At 47.5% G+C, this 18,415-nt stretch overlaps 1 protein-coding gene across 1 annotated transcript in view; it reads left to right on the top strand.

The window, feature by feature from the left end:
- LOC101428818 (calpain-13) overlaps positions 1-18,415 on the top strand; it is a 389,789-nt gene that overhangs the window by 358,954 nt on the left and 12,420 nt on the right. The window contains exons 27-34 of the mRNA XM_071208756.1: positions 276-332; positions 3,874-3,931; positions 4,033-4,091; positions 5,833-5,901; positions 7,722-7,797; positions 9,764-9,892; positions 11,011-11,066; positions 11,632-11,688. Coding sequence (XP_071064857.1) covers positions 276-332; positions 3,874-3,931; positions 4,033-4,091; positions 5,833-5,901; positions 7,722-7,797; positions 9,764-9,892; positions 11,011-11,066; positions 11,632-11,658 — 531 coding nt within the window. The 3' untranslated portion in view covers positions 11,659-11,688. The remainder of the gene's footprint in view (positions 1-275; positions 333-3,873; positions 3,932-4,032; positions 4,092-5,832; positions 5,902-7,721; positions 7,798-9,763; positions 9,893-11,010; positions 11,067-11,631; positions 11,689-18,415) is intronic.

Raw genomic sequence — 18,415 nt, 5'->3', positions numbered from 1 at the left:
CTCCTTCCTTGCCTCACCACTGACCACTGAAAGCAGAGACACCATTATGAGTCAGTGATGGCTTGAAAGCTAAGGCTGGGGGTAGGAGACCAGGCCTCCAGGGCCAGGCTGGACCCAACCACCTTCCTCCCATGAACTTCAGGTTTTCCATTTCCCTGGAGGTTCTCTGCCACTGCCAGGTGAAGCCTCTAGCTCAGATCCCTGTGCCCTCACCCCACTAGAAAAGCGGTTTCCTTCCCAGAAGTTTAATCTTGTCTATTTTCCCTTTGATCCAGGCAAGTCTTCCAGAACATGGTTCCCAAGAAAGCATTTTCCACAGATACGCTCAGCAGGTACAGTACCTAGCACCGAGGGAGCCTACTAGGGACAGGTGCTAGAGAGGCCAGTGGGAGGGCAACAAGGGCCTTAGGGAATACAGAGAGGAGAAATGACTCAATGAATCATTCTATCGCCTCTCTCCCTGGATCAAATCCAGGACTGATCTGGCTGCTAAGCCCTAGCAGAGAAAGCGCACCCCAGCCTCTGGTGACACCATGAATGTAGAGCTTAGAAAGGAGGGAATGTACATGTGCTTTTAAATCTTTAAACAAGCCCTTTGCATCATTCTGGGTCACCTCCCACCAACCTTGGCACTGTGCCCCCAGGAGTGGGCCAGCTTCAGAAAGTGCCAACCACACCTGCTGCCCAGTCACCTCTGTGCACAGGTTTTCTTAATGGTTTTCTAGAGAACTCCTTGACTTGTCAGGATAAACATGGTGGCCAAGCATTCTGCACAATGGGTCTTTCATTTAACAGTCTTGTTGGCATGGGAAGGGGAAGGCAATAGAGATGCTCATGTCACATGTACCGACTGCAGCCAGGCAGAGGGCTCATGGGGCAGTGGTGACAATGACGTAGCCCAAAGGGGAAGGATTCAAGCCTAGAGGAAAAAACAACATGAAATGAAGTATGTGGCTGGCATGAGGGTATGTTCCTCAGCAGCAGCTGAGCATGGGTGACTTGAAAAAGACACCAGCCCGGGAGTTATGTTCACCAACATGGCTGAGATGGAAGCAGCTCACTCAATGTAAGACAAATCCTGCTGAGGTGACTGTCCGAGTTCCTGAAGATAGGGATGACATCATTTCATTCCTTGTCCCCAATATCTGTCCTTGATACAGAAAAGGTGCTCTGTCCATATGGTTGAATGGAATTGGGAGAGAGTAGCATTTTCAAAGCAGATAATCAAGCTAAGTCTAGCCACCCCTACATCATCAGCAGGGCCTGAGCAGGATTCCTGAGATCAAGCTCTCTTCAGGAGCAGATGCTAAATTCTCACACATGGTCCATGTATCTGCACATCTAAAATTAAAAATGCAATTTATCATATGATAATTTATTATCAATTTATCATATGATAAAATGGTACAACTCCATAATCAGGACGAAGTGTTTTCCAAACAAGGACGAAGTACCTCCTCACAGAAAGTGACCAGTAGCCTTTACGGGGCTTTTGTTGTTTTAGAATAAGGCACAGATGCAGCTCGGTTGCAAGGGGCCTGGCTGGTAATTGGACCCGGGGCTGGATTATAGCCCTTTTTCATACACTAGCCTAGTGCCCTTGAGCAGGGCCCACATAGTATCATTCTGCAGAACCTGCAAACCATCCTCAGAGGCTGGGTTCTCAAAAAGAAGTTTAAAGCAACATGCCCATCCATGCACTCACTGCTGGCTTCTTCTGTTGATTTAATTAGACTTAAACCAACACCAGGGCAGGCTACTGCTGCTACAACTGTGAGTTGCCTTCACTAGCAGTAGAGGTGGGGAAGGTGCTAGAACCCAGGGTCTGCCTGGGGAAGGACAGACTCTGGAACAGGCCAGGTCCTTCCAGCTGTCATTTATTCAATTCATGAGCATTTATGGAACTTCTAAGCCACTCCAAGTACTATGTTGGGAACACAAAAATGTCAGCCCTGGACATCTGGTCCTGTGGTGGGGTTGGCAAGCACAGTTCTCTGTGGAATGTGTTTCAGTAATTATTGTCCCCTTTCCTCTTCTCATGACCTCCAACGTTTCCTTTTGGTAGTGAGTGCAGGGTCCAGGTCAGTGTCTGTCCCAGGGCGTGGGATATTGAGGAAGAAGAAGACACAGCTTTGCCCCAATGCAGCTAATAATCTAGTTGGTGATTCCAGGTAGTAGCTCCTCATCTCCTCCTTTTTTTTTTTTTTAAAGATTTATTTATTTATTTAATTCCTCCCCCCGACCCCGGTTGTCTGTTCTCTGTGTCTATTTGCTGCATCTTGCTTCTTTGTCCGTTTCTGTTGTCATCAGCAGCACGGGAAGTGTGGGTGGCGCCATTCCTGGGCAGGCTGCACTTTCTTTCGCGCTGGGCGGCTCTCCTTACGGGGCGCACTCCTTGCGCGTGGGGCTTCCCTACGCGGGGGCACCCCTGCGTGGCAGGGCACTCCTTGCGCACATCAGCACTGCGCATGGGCCAGCTCCACATGGGTCAAGGAGGCCCGGGGTTTGAACCGCAGACCTCCCATGTGGTAGACGGATGCCCTAACCACTGGGCCAAGTCCGCTTCCCCTCATCTCCTCCTAAACTGATGTTCAAAGTGAGGTATCATGGTTCTTTTAAGTCAGGGTTTTTAACTTTTTTTGTTCCATGGACCCCTTCTCAGAATGTAGCATCAGATAGTTTTATGACACTCAACATTGCATCTCTTTATGTTCTTAGATTAAATTTTAGGAATATTTAAAATTGATTCAAGCTCACGGACCCCCTGAAATCTTTCCACAGACCTGTTGGGGTTCCAGGGACCCCTGGTTAAGAACCCCTATTTCAAGGAGAAAACTCAGCTGATGGTGGACCCGGCACTGACATTCCTGACTTCAGCCTGCCAGTGAGAGGCTGGAGGGCTGTCCTAAGACCAACCACAGACACTGGCAGGCTGTTTCCTCAGCGGCATCAGGAAGGGCCAGCCTTTGAGCTAAAGGATCCTGTGGGGCCCTGTAGGGCTGCTTTGCTTTCAGTTCAGGGCGGGGAGGCCGATGCTGGGAGAATGGACAGACACGGAGTGTTTGTCATCTACTAAGAACAGCGGCTGGTTCACAGAGGACCCCTGAGGAGGCTCATGCTCCCCTGACCCCCACAGCCCCCCAGGCACCTGCTGAGCCCCCATGCCAGCTCCCTTGTACAAGCTTCTGCCCAGGGGGATCCACATGGCCATGAAGGGAGCAGCTCCACCTCTGCACAAATGTCAAGAAGACCTGCCAGAAAGTTGCTCAGGGTCCCCAGTAGAAAACCTAACGGAGTTCACTCCTACAGAAGTTCCATGCCAGGAGGAGATCTCTCTCCCCTCAGCCTCAGTTGCTTCCTGTTACTAAGCCAAAGAAAGCCATGTGTTCCTTTTTTGCTTCAGAAGCTGGGAAGATGAATGCTAAGTTGCACTCAATTACCCAGCCTCAATTTCCAGTATTTTTATCTCACTTCACCCCAAATACACACACACACACCTAGAGTAGATCTATTTTCCCTGCATCTCTTTCTGGAAGCAGAATGGAACTCACCTAAGATCTGAAGTGATTCTTTTAACAACACATATCCTGAGAGGCTCCTATGTGCTAGGTACAATGGGGAGCAAACAGACACTCTGTTCAGTACAATCATGAATCAATAGATAATTGCAGGACGATCCACACCAGGTGTCAAAAGTCAGATGTCAGGGGCAGGAGCTGGCACCAATGCTCTGCGCAGTTGGGTAGGACTTCCTGGAAGAGGCAGGCCCAGAGTCCACCTGCTGTGGGAAAGCGGATGTGTTTTAGAGGCAGGCAGGCGCACCCCTGGGTCCCCAGTGGACACTCACCAGCTTTTCTCTCTTGTCTTGGGCAGTCGTCGGACCTGGGTGCCCCCCAGCTGCAGAGTTTGCTCAACCAGGAGTTCCTGAGAGGTAAGTTGTCCCTGCGGCCTGCTGGCCCAGCCTCACCCCACGGCCGAGCAGGGCTGGTGTCACCGTCTGACACCCCAGTCCTGCCTGCTCCCCCCTCCCAGCATCTCCAGGGGACACATTCTCCTTGGACGCGTGCCGGGGCCTCGTGGCTCTGATGGATGTATCCTTCACAGTCCCCCAACCCCCCACTGCAATGCGAGGAGCCACCGCTCTGTGGGCTGCCCAGCCTCTCCCTCGCGATAGCTTCTCTTGGCTCAGGCTCACAAAGCGCCTGGGATCCTGGGATTCTCCTCTGACTCACTAACTCTCCAGAGCAACTGCAGCACCGTGACAACAACACCCATTGTGTGCAGAGACTTGTCTGGTCACAAATACTGGTTTCCTTGTCATTCCTGCAACAACCCCTGTGACATAGGAACAATTATCACATGATACAGGGGAAGAAATGGGGGTTCAGAGACGTTAAGTAATTGCCCAGATCACACAGCTAGTCAGGATTTGTGCCGGATTTGAAGTTGGGGTTTTCAGCCTCGTGTCTCTATTCCTGTGGTCCCCTACACTGCCTCTGGGGGCCCAGGGGGAGCTGCTCTCCTTTCACCCCTCCCCTTAGCCCTAGGAGTCCTTGCTACTTGAATTCCGTATCAAGGAGCCCACCATTCCTTACAGATAGCAACCTCCAGAATTTGAAGAAAGCCCCTCAGCCTGCACTTCTGTTTCCTGCCCTTGTCACCATTATGCAGATGAGGAGGGGGCGGCAGTGCGGGGACTTCCTGCCTGGCTCCAAGTGCAGAGCCCAGACCCCAGCCCAGGGCCCCTGCCTGTGCTTAGGCCTCTCTCCAAGGACCCTCTCGGGGCGTGTGCGACCCCAGAACAGGACGTACCACCCCTTTCCCTCCTAACAAGGCTCGATTGGGAGTGCGAAGCTGCCGCTGGAGAAGGCGAGGGCTTTTAGGTGAATCGTAACTCAGGCCCTGCCTCTGCCGCCTGTGGTTTGGCATGAATAGAGCCTCTCGTGCCCATCCATCCCCTACAGGGGCATCAAGGGGCCCCAGGCAGCCCCACGACAAACCCCATAAGATCTGGGGCTCCCCCACCCCAGGGGCTCCTTCACAGCCATCTATCCCAGGGACTTCTAGGGGCCTTAGCCCACAGCAGGGACTAATATCCTGAAGAAATGAGCAAACCAGCGAATGGCTAAATGAATGGCTGAATGAAGACCTATTCCAGAACATTCCAGGTCTTTCTTCACACCACCAGGGGCCCAGTCAGGCCAGGAAAGGTCTCCAGCTCCCCCAGGGGGCCTCCTCGGCCACTCACCTGCGTGGAGGCAGTTCGCCTGGGAAACGCTTCTGTGGGGCAGCTGTGCCGAGACCAAACTTAGGAGTCCAGGTTCAGTCCTGTGGCCCCTGCACGTGTAATCCAGGGCAGGTAACCGAGGCCAGGTCCGGCTTGCCAGGCTCCTCACCTGCCAGCTCCTCCAGGGCCTAGAGCTGGCTTGTTCCCCTTTCATTATTGTCACTGACCCATGTGTGAGGGCCCAGGGCAGGCTTTAGCACAGGGAGAGCGTCCCAGCGCCCTCCTGCACACAGCCAGCACCTGTCTCCACGGCCTCTGGGAGCAATGACCCCCTCCTGCTGGCCCACCCCTCCCCTGCTGGGCGCACACTCCCCCTGGGAGCCTGGTTCTGGGCTCTCCCTCCACGCCCTCCTCGGGGCTTTCATTTCCTTCTGATTGTCCATTTGTCTTCGTAAAATAAACCTGTGCCAGGTCCCTTTCCCACGGGACCGGGAGCCAGTGGGTGCAGGGTGAGGTGGGTGGATGGTGGTGGACGCAGCTGCTCTGCCCATGGTCCGGCAGGCCTCCCCTCTGCGCTGCCCCTTAGCCCTTAACCCTCCACCCAGCTGAAAGTGAACGGACGCCTGGACCTAGAGGAATTTGTGAGGCTGTGGAGGCGCCTTGTCGACTACCAGGTACATGGCGTGTTCTCTTCCCACACCGCGATCCAGTCCCCTTCAGCGAATCCTGCCTGGGTGCTCCTCCCTGTGCCAGGCTGGGGCTAGAAGAGGAGGAGTGCACGTCTGCTTTGCGAAGAGAAGCACAGGAGAATGGACAAGGCCATGCCCAGCATGTAGCAGGAGGTGGGGGGGTGGTGTTACTGAAGGTCGTGAAACCGCCAGCTAGCACTTCCCGCTCCTTTCTCCCCCACCCGCTAGCCCACCTCATCCCTTCCAAGCCATCTAGCCCAGAATCTTCCCCCTTCCTGTGAGCCCCCATCCTCATCCTCTGGCCTGTCCTTGCCCTCCCCCTCCCCCACTCCCAGCCTGGCCAGGGTCCACCCACCCTGGAGGTCCAGCCTCAAAGCCACCTCCTCCACCCCCAGCCTTCCTGGGCCGCCCCTTGCCTCTGGTTCCTAACATTCAAACCCACATCTGCTAGGCCAGGCCACATATTGATATCTTACATGCATGTTTTATTTATAAATAACATTTCCTTATAAGTAGAAAGATAGAAAATAGAGGCAAAATTCAGTTTAAAAAAAACCACAAAACCCCGTCCTTTCCAATCAAAGAGCAATGCTCTTGACACTTAGTGACTAGTCTTCAGAACTCTTCCTGTCTCCCTGGTAGATGGTGGGCTCCTCTGGGCTGGGGGCGGCTCCGTGGTCCTCTTTCCCCAGGGCCTCCCAGGGGCCTTAGCCCACAGCAGTGGCTCAAAAAATCCTGACTAATGAACAAAGTAGCAAATGACTGAATGAATTGCTGAATGAACACCTATTCCAGAACATTCCAGGTCTTTCTTCATATTCACCAGGAGCCTGGTCAGGCCAGGAATAGGTCTCCAGCTGCTGTTTCTCAATAACCGCCCTCCCCAGTTGGCCTCAGCAGCTCCCCTGCTTTGTGAGGCATTTTGCCTTGGAACAGCACTGTGGGGCAGCTGTGCTGAGACCACACGGGAGGGGGGGGTGGCGGGGGGGTCAGTGTTCAGTCCTGTGCCACCTGCATGTATAATCCAAGCAGGTCTCTCACCTCCCTGAGCATCAGTTTCCTCATCTGTAAAGTTGGGAAGACCAGGATCGTAGTAAGAACTCAGAAGAGGAACAAAAGTCCCATGTTGGTGCCGGAGCTGCCTGTACAAGTGCCAGCTGCTCCTGCTCTTACACATTGTACCTGCGTGTGCAGCCAGGCTGCAGTCCTCACCTGCTTGCGATGTTTTCTATGTGGCACGTTGTGCCAGAAACTCTCCTAAGCATTTTACAAATATTAACTCATTCACTCCTTGCAATAAACCTGAGATAGGGTCTGTAAATATCCTGATGCTACATTTGGGGAAACAGAACCCAGACTGATGAAGTAATTTGCAGCTAGTAAGGTTCACAGCTGGTAAGTGACAGGGAGTGAAGTCCAGGGAGCTGGGTTGTAAAGTCCGTGCTTACCCGCCGCCCTGTGCGCATTCTTTAGACAGCTCTGCAGCTCCCTCGAAAGCAGCAGGACCTCTATGTGTCAGCCACAAGGCGCCCTCTAGGAGGTACAGAGAGGGAGGGAGAGCAGGGTGGGGAGGAGAAGTCACAGGGCAGCCACGCAGACTGGTGGCCAGAAGGGCTGAGGCCGCCCCCGCCTCCCCAGCCTGCAGCACCCCTGCCTCCTGCCTGGCCTTCCTCCCAGCTGGGGTCACCCAAGTTTTAGTGGCGCAGCCTCCAGCCATGGAAAAGGGGTTTCCAGCACTTCCCCCTCCAGAATATCCTCTTAAAGGTGGGCAATGGGACTGACATGGGCTTCTTTTCCCATATCAGCGTGTTTTCCAGAAAATCCAGAAGAGTTCTGGATTTCTCCTGAGCTCGGATTTGTGGAAGGCCATAGAGAACACAGGTAAAGGTGGCGCTTGGAGCCGTGATGATTGGGGCCGTGTTGTATATGTGCATGTACATGTAGGTGTAAGTATGTGAATGTGCATGTACAAGTGTGTGTGATGTGCTACAGGCAGGGCTGGAGCAGCAACACAGGCAGTCAGGAAAGAGAAGGGCAGAAGGTTCCATGTCCTCTGCTGTCTTACTTGACCTCTGAGGGTCTCCAGGGCTAAAGGCTCAGACACCATCCTGCCCCCTGACTTCCTGTGCGGGGTCAGTTTTCCTAATTGCCTTTTCTCCCCGGCACAGCTGTAATTGTGAGATCCTGGCATCGCAGGATTGATACCCTCCCCGAAACTGAGCTCCCCTTGGGGATGCTGCCATCTCGGCCTCTGGGCCACCAGGGTTAACCCCACTGGCAGATGGACGCTCTCTCTATACTGAGGGTTTCAGGGCTAAATTAAATCAAATGGCTTCTGTCTGCTTCAAGTAGGAAATAGCGTTGGGTCCTGGGATGTGATAATTATACCTTAGGGTACAAAGTGCTTCATAGTTCATGGAGAGCTTCTACTCCCATCATCTCATTTGATGTCTCTGGTGCCCTGTGACCTGGGAAGGGCAGAAATCACTGTCTCTACTGTGCTGATTCGGAAAATGGATCACAAAAGGTTAAGTGAGGAAACTGCCATCTTCCTTGATAAACTGTAAACTCATGTTCTTCTGGGTTCATGCTGGAAGGAGAGTCTCCTTAGTTCTCTTTCCTGTGGCCCCTGGCCCTGAGAGGGGGTAGAAGCCCAGAACTGCTGCCCTCCTCCAGCCTAGACTCTCCCCTCAATTAGTCATCACAGAGAGCTCTGGCTCTCAACATAGCTGTTTCAGAATCCCCTGGAGGGCTTGACAAAATGCAGATTGCTGGGCCCCACAGCTCCAAAGTTTCTGATTAGGCCCAAGAATCTGCATTTGTAATCTGGTCCCCTGTGACGCTGATGCTGCTGGTCTGGAGACCACATTTTAAGAACCTAAGCTAGCCAGTTAGAGGTGGAACCTTTAGGGAGACCTCAGTAATGACTCCAGAGCAAGAAAAGGAGGAAAAAAGAGAATAGTCAAGCTCACTTGCAAGCCTTCAGGGACCAGGCAGGTAACTTAAAGGGAAGATGGAGCTGACTGTAAGAAAATAGGCATCTCAGGAATGTGCCAGGTTGGCGAGTGCATGCTCTGCCCAAAGGCCTTCAAATCCACTGAAGAAGCCAAAGCTTACTCTGGGTGGCATGGGCCCACAGGCCATTGGTCCTGACCCCCTGACAGATAGTGTGGCTTGCAGGTTTGCCTTGCTCACCAGAGTGGGCAGGGCTGCTCCTCTGCCAACATGCAGGTGGCCCTCTGTGGTTGGTGCCTCATAACTAGATGTGCAAGATGACAAGGCCCAAATAGGGCAAGAGGCCTATCTCCTACCCAGGGGAAGCCACCTTCTGGGATTTGGCCTCCTCTCTGAGGACCAGCCTCTTCCCTGGATGCCCAGCTCTAGGACTGCCATCTCTCCTCCAGAGACCATGCCCATCCACACTGACAGTTCCCATATATCAGACCCACAAACTGTCATGAGGAGTGGAGAGCAAGTTTGTTTCACAAGGTCACCATCAGAGAGAGGCCTGGCAGAGGCAGGGTGGGAGCTAAATTCAGGTGTCCTGGCAGTTCCCCTCCCACATGGGAATTATCAGATGGTTGTGAAGGAGGATGTGTCCTCAGCAGAACAGTCAGTGCCTTGAGTGCCTTGAGGTGGTCTATGGCTGAACATTTGGAAGAGTTACTGGGCCCCAGCAGCCAACAAAAAGGAAAAGACACTGAAGTGGATTGGACTGGCCCACACGCCGTCTGAGTAGGGTGGGGTGGTGGGAATACCACTAGGCCCTGCACACAGAGGAGCTGGCCAGGAGCACCAGGCCTACTCCCAGCTCCTCCTCACTCACAAACCCACCCTGTGGTCCCAGACTTCCTTGCAGGGATCTCTGTCAGCAAGGAGTTGCTGGAACTCATGTCCCTCCGGTATGGTGACAGCACCGGCAGGGTCAGCTTCCCCAGCCTGGTCTGCTTCCTGATGAGGCTTGAAACCATGGCAAGTAAGTGTCACCTGGGAGGGGGCTTGAAATACTGACATCCTGGGGACCTGCTCAGTGTCCAAAGAACACAGGAGGGGACCAGGAACCCACGCCTGCCCTCCTGCCCAACCCTAGGCAAGACCTGGTTGGTGGGGTGGGCCTGGATCCTGTGTGAGGAGCCCTCACCCCAAGACAAGACCCAGCCCACCAGAGCTCTAAGTAAAGCAGAAGGTGTATATTCCCAGCCTCCTGTGCCAGCCCCTTCCCTCCCCAGCATGTCCCCCTACTCCAGCCTCACTTCCTCAGGCCCTATCTAGCTTTCTCTCAGGAACAGGGTTAATTTAAACCAGCGGTGCCCCCTCTCCTGCTTGTACTTATAGTTTAAAGGTACTCTTCAGTTGGCAATGGAAGGTTTGAGTGTCTGCTGAAGGAATTTCACACGGTGAAGAGATGGGGACAGGAGAAATCTAACTATATAGGCCAGAGACTTTCACACTTTTTAGTAACAAAAGCCTTTGTTTCCAACGAAATCTGATGTAAAACCCCAGGCCCTTCAATTACTAATCACAATCAAAGAAAATGTGGCATTGGTGTGGAGAAAGTGGCCATGGTGGCTGCTGGGGGTAGGGAATGGGAGGAAGAGATGTGATGTGGGGGCATTTTCGGGGGTTTGAGTTGTCCTGGGTGGTGCTGCAGGGACAGTTACCAGACATTGTGTGTCCTCCCATGGCCCACTGGGTGGACTGTGGGAGAGTGTGGGCTGATGTGGACCATTGACCATGAGGTGCAGCGGCGCTCAGAGATGTATTCACCAAGTGCAATGAATGTCTCATGATGATGGAGGAGGTTGTTGTTATGGGTGGAGGAGTGGAGTGAAGGGGGTGGGGGGTATATGGGGACCTCATATTTTTTGAATGTAACATTAAAAAATAAACAGAAAACAAAACAAAACAAAACAAAACCCAGACCCTAAGGTGGCTCACAGGAGCTGCTTTGGTGAGGTAGAGCTGGGCCCATGGAGAGTGAGGAGCTGCTTCACTGGGAATCCCCACATTTGTCTTTAACTTCACATGGCCCTGCTCTGCCTGCCCTGACCTGCCTGATTCTCCCTCAATCGACCCTTTCCTTCTTTACCCCAGAGACTTTCCGCAACCTCTCCCAGGATGGAATCGGACTCTACCTGACAGAAATGGAGGTGAGGCACTTCCCTTCCTGGGAGGACACAGGCCCAGGCCTTCTCTCCTGATCTGATTCCAGGGGCATTTTTCTCCCTGAGGATATTGAGCATTCTGTTAAAGACCAGCCAAGCTGCTGGCCCCCTGCCTCCAATTACTGCCTTTATATATTGCTGGGTGCCAAGGCTGCTCTAGGAGCTTGGCAGACAGATTTTATTTTTTTCCAATAGCTTAATAAAGCAGAGAATTATGTGGGAGTCATAAATCCAAGGGAACTGAAGAACAGCCTGCTGAGCTCCCTGTACATTAAACTGACTTCCACTGAGTTTTAGAAAGCGCCTCCTGACCCAGCCAGCTGGTCGACCTCAGAAATACTTAACTCTCACTTCTGGCTATTCAGGGAGTAGCATGAGAGATGCTGTGTGGAGGAGGGGGGCTGAGACCTCTTTCTTGCATTGGAATTAGCTGGAAAGGGATGATGAGATTAGGCTGAGATTATTGTGGTGAGGGTGTGTTCTTTACTCTGCTCAGTATTAAGCTAGTAAGTTTAAAATATTGGTCATAATGCTGATAATTTTTTCTTAGTGGATGAACCTGGTCATGTACAGCTAAGGCAAAAAGTAGAGAAGACCCACAATCCAGGTAAGACACAGCTTTGAAACCATCTCTCCTAGCAGCAGGGATCCCCCTCTCCTCCAGGAACTCGCCACAAGACTTGCTTCCTGGGAGCAGCCTCCCCAGGAATGACAGAGCCCTTAAACCCTGTAAGTGAAGGCTCCACTGCTCAGGGGCTCTTGGGATCAAAGCCAATATGCAAATTTCTTCCAGGCAGTGGGGACCATTGGGCAGTCATGGAAAGGTGTGACTGAAAGTCACAAATGAGGGATTTCAGATTCTTAATCAAAGTTCTGAAGGCAATCATGTGTCCTAGGAAGGCCAATGTGTGCGGCAATGGAAATGATCAGGTTCGGGGAGTGGAGAGTTAGGTCTGGCTCCAGAACTCCCATCACCTCCCTCTGCAGGTTCAGGTGAACCACAGACAGCTTGAGGCATCATACCTCATGTGTAAAGGTGCTGGAGAGTTAACACCCATGTCACTTTTCCTCTGCAACCTCATGTTCATGGGACAAATCATAGGGTTACATAATGCACAACCCATCTGCTGTACCAGAAGCCCTGACAGAGTCTACAAGAACTAGTTAACATGCCAAGCATTTTTTATTTGGAGGCAACAATCTACTTCCCTGGAACTTTCCACCCATGCTTTTAGCTCTGGCTGTCTGGAGCACTGTAAAAAAAAGCCTGGACCTGGCAAAACTTCAAATGCTTTGCTGCCTTGCCCAAAGCCTCTCACCTTCAGTTATCACTGTTGGTTTTCACTGGGGACCTCTTTGGGACATTGTCTGCATGACAGTATTCCTTTGAAATGTACAGTTCTCCAAGCAACAGTCCTGTGTTTAACACTTTCTGGTTGCTGCAAACAGAATTTATTTAATCTCCAAATCTTTACCTGGAACTCAAAAGACAGACACTGACTCCATAAAGAAATGATATTTCAGTAAAAATAAATTCCTTTTGAGCCCTTGCTGCTTCCTAATGCTCACACCTCAGTAAACAGTTCATTTGATTCAGCTGTATTATCTTCAATTCACCTTTCACTCCTTCTGTAAAATTAGGACATTTCATAATTTCCAATTTTCTGGTACTTATCCGATCTGCATGATTTCTAATATCAGAAATGGTTCTTCAACTGTATATTTAAGCTAATTCAATACACAGGCTTGAACTTTTGAAGTGACTGGATTTTTCTTCACTATCTTTCCTCCTATACAGCTTCCCATTTCCCTCCTAACTAATGTTTTCACCATTTTGAGTTTGAAGAACATACAAGAAGAAAGTATATTATAGGATGTCGTGTATAAATAAGATGTGTATTTTGATGTCTTTCTTTAATGTCTTCCATTTTTTCTAAGAATGTTCCGCCCCCTTATTCCTCATTAACTGCTGCCCTTGGACATCACTTTATTAAAGCACATCCTCTCACTCTTGGCTCATGGGTCACTTCATAGAAACAGAGTCAGGATGTTGAGGAAGTTCTGTCTCCATATCTGCAGACTCATCTTCACCTGTAACCGTCTCATTTCTTTCCTCCTGTTATGCTAGGAGACATGTCCTCCGAGGGTGCTCTGGACCTCATTTCCTTCCACCTTCATAAGGGCTTGAGTGAGTAAATTCTTTCCTCCATCTTTTGAATATAAAATCTCTCTCTCGTCTGGATTCCTTCAATTCCCATTAAAACATGCCTGTCTTTTACCTTTCCTCCTCATATTTCCTTCTAGCTACAACTCCATCTCTTTCCTTCTTTTAGAACCAGCTTCACAAGAGCTAGTTGTCTCCAAATCCTTACCTCCCGCTCCCTAAAACTACTTAAATTTGGACCTCTCAGCCATCAATCATCTCTCTTCCTGATTTTTGCATTGACTTCCTATCTGATTTTCTGATATTCACTTATAGATCCCTAAAATCAATTTCCTGCAACCTGAGTACAAATGCAAATCCAATCATTTCATTCTCCAGATTTAAACCCTTCAGGATCTTCCCATTGTCATCCAGGAAAAGTCTAAACCATAAAACCTGCCTCATCTGACCCATGCCCCCCCATCTAGTGCACCTTGCGCCCCTCCTCCCTCCTCTGCTCTGCCCCCTCCATACCAGCATTACCTTTATTCTTTCTTTTGGCCATGGTCTCCCTAACCTCAGTCCTTTGCCCTCACCTGTCTGCTCTGCCTTTGGTGTTACCACATAAGTGCTCATCCTTCACATCTTAGCTCAATTAGGTCCCCATATTATTTACTCACATAGCACCCTTCCCCAATCAAAATATTCAATGCACTGTTTTGCTGTTGTCCATTCCTTCTTTTTTTTAAAAACAAATTTATTGAGATATAATTCACATACCATATAGTTCACCCACTTAATGTATAGAAACAAGAGTTTTTAATATATTCACAGCACCATACAACCACTCCCCCCAGGTTTAGGCAACCATTAACTTATTTCTGTCTTTATAAATTTGCTTAGTCTGAACAGTTTATGTCAATGCAATCATATAATATGTGGCCTTTTGTGATTAGATTCATTTAGCATGATGTTTTCAAAAATTTCCATGTAGTGTCCTGTATCAAAATTCATTCCTTTTATTGCCCAATAATAGTCATCATATGGATATACAACATTTCCTCAGTTGATGTATGTTCGGGTTGCTTCTACCTTTTGGCTGTTGTGAATGATGCTGCCATGAGAATTTGTACATAAATTTTTGCATGGACATGTTTTCTTTTTGCTTGGGTTGATACCTAGAAGTGGAATTATTGGGTCACATGGTAACTCTGCATTTAATATTTGCCAAATTGCTTTTCAAAGCAGCTGTACCATTTTACATCCTCACCAGCAACAAATGAGGGTTCCAATTTTTCCACATCCTTGTCAGCACTTGTTATGGTCCACCTTTTAGATTTTAACCATCACAGAGGTTATGGAGTAATATCTCATTGTGGTTTTGATTTACATTTCCCTGGTTAATGATGAGCATATTTTTATGTGCTTATTGGCCATTTGTATATCTTCTTTCGAGAAATGTCTATTCAAAGCCTTTGCCCATTTTAAATTGGGTTATTTATCTTTTGATTATTAGAGTTAAAGTATTCTTTATATATTCTAGATACAAGTACCTTATCAGGTATATAGTTGGCAAAAATTTTCTGCCATTCTATGTGTTTACTTTTTACTTTCTCAAGGGTATCATTTGCAGCACATAAGCTTTTAAATTTGATGAAGTCCTACTTATCTATTTTTCATTTTTCATTTGTGCTTTTGTTGTTGTAGCTAAGAGCCTCTTGCCTAGCCTAAGGTCATGGAGATTTACTTCTGTATTTTCTTCTAAGAGTTTTATAGTTTAGCTCTTACATTTAAGTCCTTAATTGATTTGGAGTTAATTTTTATGTATGGTGTGAGAAAGCTGTTCAACTTCATTTTTTGTGTTTGGGTTTCCATTGTCTCAGCATTATTTGTTGAAAAGTCTATATGCTTTTCACATTTTGTTGTTTTGGCACCCTTGTAGAAAACAATTTACCATAATGTAAGGATTTATTTCTGGACTTTCAATCCTATTCTATTGCTCTAGAAGCCAATTCTTATCCTTGTGCCACTACCGCATGGTCTTGATTACTAAAGCTTTATAGAAAGTTTTGAAATCTGAAAGAATGAGTTTTCTAAATATGTTTTTTCCCCCAAGATTGTCTGATTTCCTTCATTTCCTTATGAATTTTAGAATCAGCTTGTCATTTTCTGAAAACAGGTAGGTAGGATTTTGATAGTGAATGTGTTATACCTGTAAATCAATTTGAGTAGTATTGCCATTATTTTAGTTAGCTAGACTGTCAAAAGTAGACACCATAAAATGGGTTGGATTTTAACAGTGGGGATTTATTAGCTTACAGGCTTATTGTTTGTAGGCTGAGAAAAATGTCCAAAATCATTGCATCACCAAGAGATGTTTTCTTCCCAAATACTAACTGAAAGTGATTCTGGATTCCTCTGTCACATGACAAGGCATATAGAGGCATCTAATTGTTTGTCCCTTCTCTTCCAGGTTTTGTTGCTTTCAGTTTATTGCTTCCATAGACTTTCTCTCTGTCTGATTTTCATTCCCAATAAAGGACTCCAATAAAGGACTAACACCCTCCCTTAATGAGGTGGGCTTGGGGGCAGAGGACTTGGCCCAGTGGTTAGGGCATCCGTCTATCACATGGGAGGTCTGCGGTTCAAACCCCAGGCCTCCTTGACCCATGTGGAGCTGGCCCATGCGCAGTGCTGATGCGCACAAGGAGTGCCCTGCCACGCAGGAGTGTCCCCCGCAGAGGGGAGCCCCACACGCAAGGAGTGCACCCGTAAGGAGAGCCGCCCAGCACAAAAGAAAGTGCAGCCTGCCCAGGAATGGTGCCACACACATGGAGAGCTGCCACAACAAGATGACGCAACAAAAAGAAACACAGATTCCCATGCCGCTGACAGTAACAGAAGCGGACAAAGAAGACACAGCAAATAGACACAGAGAACAGACAACTGGGGTGTGGGGGGAAGGGGGAGAGAAAAAAAATGAGGTGGGCTTAACTTAAGATCCTCCTCATCAAAAAATCCTACTTACAATGGATACATATCCATAGGAACGGATTAACTTTAAGAACATATTTTCTGGGGTACATACAGTGTTAAACCACCACAGCTATCTTTACAATATTAAGTCTTCCAATCTATGAACATGGGATGTCTCTCTATTTTTTGGATATTATTCAGTTTATTTGAACATGTTGTGTAGTGTTCAGTGAACAAGTGTTGCACTCCTTTTGCTAAATCTATTCTTAAATTTTTTTATTATTTTCAAAGCTATTGTAAATGGAATTGTTTCCTTAATATCATTTTTGGATAGTTCCTTGTTAGTGTATAGAAATACAAATTGATTTTTATATTGTTTATTGATCTTGTACCCTGCAACTTTGTTGAACTCATTCATTAGTTCTAATAGGTTTTTAGGGATACTTAATGCTTTCTATGTACAAGATTATGTCATCTGCAATATGGTTGCCTTTTATTTCTTTTTTCTTATGTAACTGTCCTGCCTAGAACTTCTACTACAATGCTGAGTAGAAGTGGAGAGAGCAGAGCTTCTTGTCTTGTTTCCTTTTTGGAAAGTAATCATACTATCTTTCAACATCAAATATGATGCTAGCTGTGGGTTTTGTAGATGTATCGGGCTGAGGAATTTCTCTTCTATTTGTAAATTTTCCATTTTCTTTCTGTTATTGATTTCTAGTTTTATTCCATTTTCAGCAGAGAGGTTAGTTTTTTAAAAAAGATTTTTAAAATTTATTTATCCCTCCCCCCTTGCTACTTGCTTGCTGTCTGCTGTATCCATTCACTGCACATTCTTCTGTGTCTGCTTGTCTCCTTTTGTTGCATCATATTGTTGTGCCAGCTCTCTGTAGGCATGGGCCATCAGCTCAGAGAGGTTACTGTTTATGATTTCAACATATTAAAATTCATTTAAACTTCTTTTGTGCCCTAACACATGGTCTATCCTAGACAACAATCTGAGTGCACTTGAAAATAATGTGTATTCTGATATTTTGGGGTGAAATGTTCTGTTATACACTTTTAAGTTCTAGTTGATTTTTAGTGTGTTTCAGATCCTCTAATTCCTTATTGAGCATCCATTTAGATGTTTATCCAGTTATTCACCTTCCATTGAAGGTGGTATATTGAAATCTCCTACTATTATTGTAGAACTATCTATTTCTCCCTTTAAATCTGTCAATGTTTGCTTCATGTATAACTCTGCTGTTATTAGCATGTATGTTTATAATTTTTATATCTTCTTATTGAATTGACCCTTTCTTGATACACAATATCCTGTGCCTTTTGTAAGTGTTTTTGACCTAAAGTCTATTTTGTCTCATATGAATATAGCTACCCCTGTGCTCTTTTATTTATTTGTTTGTTTATTCATTTATTTATTCATTCATTCATTTACTCATTCATTCGTTCATTCTTTTTTTTAAATTTATTTTTCCTTCCCCTGGCTCTTTTGATTACTATTTGCATGAAATATTTTTCCAGCCTTTCATTTTCAATCTGTTTGTATCTGTAAATCTAAGATGGGGCTCTTGTAAACAGCAAGTAGTCCAGTCATGTTACTTTATCCATTCTACTAATCTCTGCTTTTTGGTTGGAGAGTTTAATCCATTTACATTTAAGGAAATGACTGATAAGGCAATATTTACTTCTGCCATTTTACTATTTTTTTCAGTCTTCTATCTTTCTTTGCCCCTTCTTTGCTCCATTACTGCTTTCCCTTTTGCTTATATGATCTTTTATTATAAGTCATTTTGAATCACTTATTCTTTCCTTTTGTGGAGAAATTTTAGACATTTTCTTTATGGTTACCACAGGGAATGTATTTATTTATTTATTTATTTATTTATTTAAAAGATTTATTTATTTCTCTCCCCTTCCCCCCACACCCCAATTGTCTGTTCTCTGTGTCTATTTGCTGCGTCTTCTTTGTCCGCTTCTGTTGTCATCAGCAGCACGGGAATCTGTGTTTCTTTTCATTGCGTCATCTTGTTGTATCATTTCTCCGTGTGGGTGGTGCCATTTTTGGGCAGGCTGCACTTTCTTTCATGCTGGGTGGCTCTCCTTATGGGGCGCACTCCTTGCGCGTGGGGCTCCTCTACGTGGGGACACCCCTGCACGGCAGGGCACTCCTTGTGCGCATCAGCACTGTGCATGGGCCAGCTCCACATGGGTCAAG

This window comes from Dasypus novemcinctus, chromosome 17, assembly GCF_030445035.2.
Source record: "Dasypus novemcinctus isolate mDasNov1 chromosome 17, mDasNov1.1.hap2, whole genome shotgun sequence".
NCBI lineage: Eukaryota > Metazoa > Chordata > Mammalia > Cingulata > Dasypodidae > Dasypus > Dasypus novemcinctus.
Note: the sequence above shows the minus strand (reverse complement) of the source record. Positions and strands in the feature narration are given on the sequence as shown.